An 8952-nucleotide genomic window follows, 5' to 3' on the forward strand; every position below is an offset into this window, starting at 1 on the left:
GGAAACCATTGTGAGTGTTTTTTCTAAATATCGTTGAAAATCGCAGACAAGGGCTATATGAGGATATGGAAGAGAGAAAGAAAGCAGCTAGAGGCCTGAAATCTGCCTCGTTCATTGGATAGGAATATGGGTGGGAACTAGCAGGCAGATCGAAAGTCGTGAAGACTTGAAAGAAGACGGTGATTGGCGCAGCTCTATGTAAGAGTGCGAACCTCCAGTAAAAGTGTACACAGTGACAAGTAGTTCTCGTTCAACAAGTACAAAGTCGGGGCGCGGTGAGGGGGTGGGGAGGGAGAGAACGGAAGGAAACTCCCAGGATCGAAGGGCCAGTTGGACTGACTGAGTGCATATCCGAGGGGCAATGTAATTTATAATTAGGGGGTGGCATTTTTGATCATTGTAAAAACAAAAAGGATCAGTTTAGTCTGTAATATAATAAAAAGCTACCTATCTTAACGATTTGACGATGTTGCTTAACTTGGTTCTCATAATAAATGTCTTAAAAGGTGAAATACCGTGACGTCATCCTTTCAGCTCTTCGAATTTCTACCCTGGAAACTTAACAAAAAGTCGTGAGGATACGGACCAGAATATACTCATCATTTCCAGAGAGAATCCCTGAGCTCCCCATATTGTATTCAGGAAGGCAGTAACATCGAAACTGAAACTGATTCGAATCAGGCCGTTCTGAGTGTGAACATGGCTTCCAGACAGCCGGGCGATAGTTTGACGGAGGAGGCAATTTGTCACATTTGTCTCGATTTCTTCACCGATCCCGTAACACTGGATTGTGGACACAATTTCTGCCGCTCCTGTATGTCCCAGGTGTTTTGGGGAAAGGAAGTTAATTCCTGCCCGGAATGTGGAACAGAGTTTTCAGAAGGAAACCTCAAGATAAATTGGGCTTTAGCGAGATTAAAGCTGAATCCGAAAGAGGAGGAAAATAAACTTCACTGTAATGAACATCAGGAAGAACTGAAGCTGTTTTGTGAAACTGACAAGAAATTGATCTGTCTGATTTGTCGAGATTCGGGGGAACACAGAGGGCACCGCTTCCTGCCGATTAAAGAAGCTGCTGAAATCTACAAGGTAAAAGACAAAATATTCTACAAAATGATAGAATAATCACTCATTGTAGAACAAATTAATTCCCTTATTTTCTCTCCCAATCCCAGGATCACCTGAAATCTTCCTTCGATTTTCTCACAGAGAAGAAATCGGCGGTTCGAGAAACGGAACTGAAACAGATACGGAAGATTTCTGAAGTTAGGGTAAGGTCTCCCTGTGCTGATTTTCTGGGATCTCGGTTAGTTTTGTTCCCTTTATCGCTGGATATTAATTATGTTTCACATTGCATTTGGTAGGAACAATCGAGCAGTCTGCAGGCCCACATCACATCCGAGTTCACTAAAATGCACCAGATTCTCACTGAGAAAGAGCAGCGTTTACTCAGAGATCTCAGGGAAGAAGAGGAGAGATTATTGAAAACAATGAAGAAAAACCTTCGAGAGATTCAGGAGAATTTAAATTCTTTTGAGGAGAAACTCTCCAAGTTGCTGAAACAGATGGAGCAAAAAGACGAGCTGATGTTTCTGAAGGTGAGGGAATATATTGCGGGTCAGTTCAGTGAAACCTCACAATGTCGTAAAATAATTGTGATAACGGAAATAAATGTAGAATTTACTAAAAAAAAATAGAATCAGAATTAAACTGAAAATTGTGTCCCTTCCTAAATCTTTCTTCTGTTGTCTCTGAACTAACCCATGCCACTCTGCAGAATTCCAGGAAGGAGTCCTCCTGATATTTAATTGTGTTTATTTCCGTGTTTCCAAGTTTAATTTTCTCCTGGAACACCCATTGTAATCCAGTTCCAGTTCCATGTTGTGAGTGTGTGGGTGTGTCTGGTACGGTGTGTGAGAGTCACTGTGTCTGTGAGCGGGACTGATGCTCAGTTCCAGTTTATTTGACTCTCCACAATCTTCCTTCCAAAATCTATCACATTCCACTTCCGTGTGAAATCTCATCTGCTCTGAGTCTGCTCATTTCACCAGCCTGTCTAACTCCTCCTGAAATCTGTTACTGTCATCCTCACTGTTTCTCATTCATTTCTTTCAGAAGGAAGCTTGTCGGAAGAGAAGGTAGGACATGTTCTTTACTGAAACTCTGCAGTTTGATAAAATAATTCAGTAAAGTGTTCTTCTGGATTGATTTTCTGCTTATTGTCACCCTCAACGGTTGGTCTTCAAGTAACAACAAATCAGTTTATAATTCACGCGGGGTGCTTTTTGTAAGAACATACAAAAATGCGATTTAACACTATTATAGTGCATATAATTCCAAAATATTATAAGAAATGATAAGTTATCAAATAATACAACCTGGTTCCCAGGCTGAAAGTGTTCACTTGCCTAATGTTGGCTATTAGTGTCTGTGACCTTCTGACTGACCCTGAGAGAGCCACACAGTCCATGTATCCAAGGAGTGGGTCATCCATGACCCTGCATGGAGCCTGAGCAACCCGGGAAAGTCAGAAGTTAAAGGGGAATGGGTTCTGCTTCATAGTATAATACAAACTGGCGCTGTGGCAGAGAGAGAGAAAATCGGAGAGGTAAAGAGATAACAAGAGAGGACAGAGAGAAACAGGGAGAGAAAGAGAAAAAGAGTGTGTGAGGGAGAGCGAGAGAGAGAGAGAGAGAGAGATGAAGGAAACAAGGAAGAAACCAATGAAAAAAGAAAGAAAGAAAGAAAGAAGGAAAGAAAGAAAGAAAGAAAGAAAGAAAGAAAGAAAGAAAGAAAGAAAGAAAGAAAGAAAGAAAGAAAGAAAGAAAGAAAGAACAAACGAAAGTTGAGGGACGGAACCCCGGAACCTGGCACCTTGGAGGGCTGTGGGACCCACATATGGAAAAGGTGGATATTAAGCATTCAGATGTTTTCAGCATGTTCTGCAAGCTATTACAGCACGTGCTTAGGAAAACTGCTTATCATTTCCTATGGTGTGTGATGTCTTGGTAACTTATCTGTTATCAGTGTATGGACATTTCCTTGACATGGGTGTTTCCAGTCTCTGTCCCTGCATTTCAATTTGCCTTTCATTCAGATTGGAACAAGATTAACATTTCACTTTCTACATTTGTTGTCTCACAAAAACATGCTGAAAACATTTAAATAAGTACTACAATATTGTAACAAAGACGAAATTATAGCATTGATCGTTTAATATTTACAGGATTAGTAATGACGATTGTGAACTCGCAGTATCTGATGCCTCCCTGTCTATTGAGAAGTTCAACGGCCCTTTACAGTACACAGCATGGAGAGAAATGATAAGCTCCATTAACCCAGGTAAAACTCATATTCATTTTCATGTTTGTAAATCTAGTTATGAAGGAAACAAAGGCGTATTTTCCCCAGATTAAATCCTCACATTGCTGGTTGTTAATTCTCTGCTGCCTCGCTGTTCTCATGTTTGGCTTTCTGTGGGTGCAGTGTGTGATCTTAATCTCATCATTGCTCCGATTGCGGAGTAAACCTGGGGGGTTCTGAAATGTAAATCATTCCACACTACTTTAAGCAATGGGTATGTTTTTGACTGAGGATTCAGAGATATTTGCTGTAAGGCAGGATTCGATTTGGACAAGCAGAGGGCAAGTGAACGTGACTTGCTACCCCGCCACACGTCAGTGTCCCAAGATAGAAGAATGGGCAGCGCTGTAGCATTGTGGATAGCACAATTGCTTCACAGCTCCAGGGCCCCAGGTTCGATTCCGCCTTGGGCCACTGTCTGTGCGGAGTCGGCACATCCTCCCCGTGTGTGCGTGGGTTTCCTCCGGGTGCTCCGGTTTCCTCCCACAGTCCCAAAGATGGGCAGGTTAGGTGGATTGGCCATGATAAATTGCCCTTAGTTTCCAAAATTGCCCTTAGTGTTGGGTGGGGTTACTGGGTTATGTGGATAGGGTGGAGGTGTTGACCTTGGGTAGGGTCCTCTTTGCAAGAGCCGGTGTAGACTCGATGGGCCGAATGGCCTCCTTCTGCACTGTAAGTTCTATGATAATCTATGATAAGAAGAAAACAGGGCTGGACAGCCAGGAAGTAAAGAGCACGTCAGCTAGCCGTGAAACACAGACACTCCCCGCTGAGTCTCCCGCTCCTCAGCAGGTCGAATCAGTGGAAGAGGAGCTAACAGAGGCGCAACCGGGTGATTGACAGCTAGAGAAGAAGAAGGGGTCAAGAAGGGATCAAAGCATTTCCCAAGCCAGTGGCAAGTGGTGACTCGCATCTGACAGGGACTCCAGCGGCTGCTAATCTCCGGATGAGGAAAGGCAAGGACGGCATCTGCAGAAGCAAATAAACAACAATGCGCTGGAGAAGAAGTAAAATATTGGATACAGTCAAAATGCCCGTACAGTTCCGAGAATCCGGAGAAAGAGAGTGGGAAACCCATTCCAACGTGAGGACAAACAAACACAGGAAACAGGAGAAGAAGTAGCCATTCGGCCCCTCAAGTCTGCTCGGTCATTCGATAAGCTATCTGAAGACCTGCATTCTCGTTTACCCCTGATAACATTTCATTCCCTTGCCGAACAACTCATTCCAGATATCAATCCAATAAATTTCCTCTGAACCGCCTCCAAAGGATTTCCATTCTTCCTTAAATAAGGAGACCGCAATTTCACCAAGCATTCGCGATGTGGGCTTACCAATGCTCTATATAAATGACGCAGGAGCCATTGATTGTGTAGTCAATTCTTCCGATAATAACGGATGGCATTCCATTCGCCTTCTTAACTCATTACTGCAACGGCATATTACCTGTTCGTGACTCACGCAACAGAACACCTGGATCGTTCTGTGCCTCATAATTCTTCAATTGATCTCCTGTAAAAAATACTATTTTTGTCATTAGTGCCAAAGTGAGAATCGTCACATTTTCCCACATTATGATTCCCCTCCCACTCACTCGGCCTTTCTGTATCCGTTTGCAACTTCAACGTCCTATTCACAACATACTTTTCTTTCTATCTTTGTGCCATTTATGAACATACCTGCAAAGCCATCAATCTCCGCAGCTAAGTAATTCATATAAATGGCACGGAAAATGATGCCCAAACACAGAGTTTGGAGGATTCGCCGATCAGAAAAAGCCCCATGTATGCATATTCTCAGCGTTTAGCCAGCCAACCTGCTATCCAGTCTAATATGTCACCCTTACACCATGGACCTTTATTTCCCACAATATCTTTTGATGTGGCACCTTATCAAATGCTGTCTGGAAATCCAGGTACAGTACTCTAGAGGTTCCCCTTTATCCACAGCTCAAGAACGCTAATAAGATGGATAAACATGATTTGCCTTTCGCAAAACCATTGCTGACCCTTTCCGATTAGCTTGAGATTCTCGAACATCCCAGCTATAACATCCTTCACGATTGCTTCTCATACCTTTCATATGACAGATGTCAAGTTAACTGTCCTGTAGTTTCTTTATTTCTGCTGTCCTCTGTTCTAGCATAGAAGGAATATGCTCCTTTCCAGTCTGAAGGAACATTTCCAGTACCGAGCGAATTTTGGAAATTTAACACGAATGAATCTAGTACCTCAATAGCCAACTCTTCTAAGACCCTGTGTAAGTTCATCAAGACCCAAAGACTTGTCATACCGCAGCTTCGTTAGTTTGCTCATAACAGCTTTTATAGTGATTGTAATTTCAATTTAAAGTTCCCCTCTCCCTTCTACCTCCTGATATGCAACTATTACTAGAATGTTTCTTGTGTCCTTTGAATAAAGACGCAAAATGTTTGCTCATTTCAGCCGCCAGTTCATAATTATCTATATTAACTCCCACTGTCACTCTCTGGAAGACTAGTATTCATTGCTTATTTATTTCCTTTATACATACCTGTAAAAACTCCTGCAATCCATTTTTAAGTTTCCAGCTACTTTCCGTTCATACTCTAACGTATTTATCCTGTTTAACATTTTATCCAGTCCCCATTGTGCTTTTAATGTTGACCAATTATCTGACCCGCCATTCTGCTTTGCACAGGGCTATGCGTTTTGCTCAAATTTGCTGCTTTGCTGAACTTCTTTAATTAACCAAGGATGGGGGTCCTCCCCTCAGATATTTTCTTTATAGTGCGAATATTCTTATTCTGAGTATTAGGGCATATTTCCTTTAATGTACGGTTTGCCATTTATGTATCCCCAGCCTAGTTTACTACATCGAGCTTCGTTTCCATGTCCAAATAGCTGCCCTTATTTAAGTTCAAAATACTATTCTTAGACCCACTCTTCTCCCGTTCCATTCGATTTAAAATTCAATTATACTGTGATCACCGCTCCAAGGGAATGCCTTCACTTCAGTTCATTATTCACTGCTACCACATTACTCAATACAAAGTCGTGCTGCTCTAGAATCTGTCTCGAAAATACTCTATGACCTCCTCATGCAGTCAACCACAGCTAGTTTGATTTTTTCATTTTATATGTTGATTAAAACAACAAATGATTATTGTTGTTGCTTTATTACAACTAGCCAATATTTCTTCTTGCATATTATGACCTACATTATGATTACTGTTAGGGGTCCTGTAGACATGAGCCACTAGTGACTTCTTTTCTTTCCCCAGGTATTTCCCATCGCCACCAAAACCGATTCTATATCACGGTTTCCTGAACTATGATAATCTATAACTTTTGCAACAATGCCATCCTTGATGAACAGTGCTACTGCTCCACCTTCATCAAGCTTGGCATTCTTCTTGAATGTCATAAGTCGCTGAATATTCAGGGCCCAATCCTTGTTTTCCTGCAGGCAGGTCTCCGTAATGTTTATCAGATCATTATGTATTTACTTCAATATGCGTTATTAATTTATTTACTTTGTTTTGAATACTACAGGCATACAGAGACTTTAATTTTGTCTTTTTTGTTATATAGTTTTGACTATTGATGTATTCTTAAGTTTTATCTCTGTCCTTTCCTGCTGTTCTGTCACCCTAATTTCCCACATTAATCTTCTGATCTCCAGCCTTCAATTTATCTCTAAATTTGTTTCATCTAATGAAGCTTGATCCCTCGCCCTCCTTGTTTATTCTAAAACCATATCTAATTCCCTCGGTATGCGATACACAAAAAGGTGTCGGCCATCCCTCAATACAACCCCCACTTAGATTTTCATCTCCATAGCCTTCCCTCATCAGTCCACAATACCTAACCCTCTCCTCGCATCTTGCACATTCTCTCTCCCTGCTCTCTCTCACATCATCCCATTCTCTTGCACCCTATCCTGCTCTCATTAGCAGACTCCGCTCTTTCTCACTTTCCCAATTTTGCATTCATCATTCTGTTCTCTCTTTGTCACCCATCCTCGCAAACTCCCTCTCACATCACTCATTCTCTGTCCTGATAGCACACGTTCAAACCCTTCTGATGTCTATCCCTCACTGCCGCTCTCACTCTCTCCTCCTGCACTACCTTTCTTCCCTGCCCCCCTTTTCTATTCTCCCAATCTCATCCCTCCACCTCCTTTCTTTTCGCCCTTCCTCTCTCTCTATCATTAACTCTGCCCGCTTCCTCCCTGCCCCTACTGCACTCTCTCCCCTCCTTTCCCGTTCCCATCTTCCCACTCTCTCCCTTAGCCCTCATTATCCTCATCCCTCCCCTCACAAATCCTCTCACTCACTACCCTGTCTCTGCCTCACTCCCTCTCTCTAAATCACTGACCGTGTTATTTCAACTTTTCCTCAGTTCCAGCATCTCTGTCTCTAGATCCGAGAACTGCGCATCGCCGGCTCATCGTGTCTGAGGACCGGACCAGTGTGAGGCTTGGAGACAGACATCAGTGGTTCCCTGACACCCCGGAGAGGTTTACCCAGAGTCTCGGTGTCCTGGGTTCAGAGGGATTCACGTCAGGGAGACATTACTGGGAGGTTGAAGTGGGGGTGAAGACAGAGTTGTGGCTGGGAGTGGCCCGACATTCTGTGAAGAGGAAAATGCCAATCACCCCGAATCCCGCCACTGGATTCTGGATTCTGAGGCTGCGTGACGGAAGAGCTTATTTTGGCGACACCTCGCCATCACCGATTCGTCCTACCCCGAGTGTGAAACCCCGGAAGATCGGTGTTTTCCTGGACTATGAGGGGGGACAGGTGTCATTTTACAATGTGGGCAACATGTCCCATCTCCACACTTTCACCCACGCTTTCACTGAGAGGATCTTTCCCTTCTTCGGTCCGGCGTCTAAGGGCCGCGCGAAAAATGCCGCACCACTAAAAATCTGTGGGATCAAAAGTCATTAACAGTTCCATCCCATAATTTAGCACCAACTACCTATCTCCTGCGAACTGTAAACCGATAGGTGGTCCGGTGGCACAGTGGTTAGCACTGCTGCCTCAGAGCGCCAGGGTCCCGCTGGTGGTGGTGAGATTAATAAACTTCCTGCTCCATGAATTAGCATTAGTCCAAAATGACCAGTTGTCAAATTTTCCACCTCAAACCTCTCGAATTCCCTTCTTTCTGCCCGGTGACGGACATTGCTGCTGCCATGCTTTTCCAAAATTCCTTGTATAATTAATTGACAGGGACAAACTGTATTGGGTTTGTGCAGCTCTATAAATATCACGCGGGCTTTCAAACTCTTTTATGTGTTTTCGAATGAAATTGGACAGAATATTTAAATGATGTGACACCGCTGTGAATATTGATTTGACAGTCTGTCTGTATTGAACACGATGTGTGAACTGATGGGGTTTGTATAACATTAACAGATAATGTTTAACCAGATGAAAAGCAGTTCAGTTGCTGCACTAGAATGTTAGTGGAGTCACAGTTATCATTTATCTCTGGTTTGTCTGCTCTGTCTCATCACTGTCCACGTCGTGAAATAATCCTCAAATCACTAGTATGTAATTACCTGTTTTATTATAAACATCAATAAAGCATCAGATACATATTA

The 8952-nt window shown here is 42.9% G+C and overlaps 1 protein-coding gene across 2 annotated transcripts; it reads left to right on the forward strand.

The window, feature by feature from the left end:
• Positions 1-229: 229 nt before the first annotated feature.
• On the forward strand, positions 230-8952 carry LOC119975434 (zinc-binding protein A33-like). Of its 2 annotated transcripts, none has more exons than XM_038815077.1 (6): positions 230-1089; positions 1176-1271; positions 1365-1598; positions 2116-2138; positions 3227-3342; positions 7746-8952. In XM_038815077.1, exons 1-6 carry the CDS (start codon positions 700-702, stop codon positions 8294-8296), a joined length of 1410 nt encoding a protein of 469 aa, XP_038671005.1. In that variant the 5' UTR covers positions 230-699; the 3' UTR covers positions 8297-8952. The 2 variants fall into 2 exon arrangements, with proteins under 2 accessions (XP_038671005.1, XP_038671006.1); XM_038815078.1 differs by lacking the exon at positions 7746-8952 and adding an exon at positions 5506-5619 and having other exon boundaries at positions 232-1089.

Source organism: Scyliorhinus canicula, chromosome 13, assembly GCF_902713615.1.
Source record: "Scyliorhinus canicula chromosome 13, sScyCan1.1, whole genome shotgun sequence".
Taxonomy (NCBI): domain Eukaryota; kingdom Metazoa; phylum Chordata; class Chondrichthyes; order Carcharhiniformes; family Scyliorhinidae; genus Scyliorhinus; species Scyliorhinus canicula.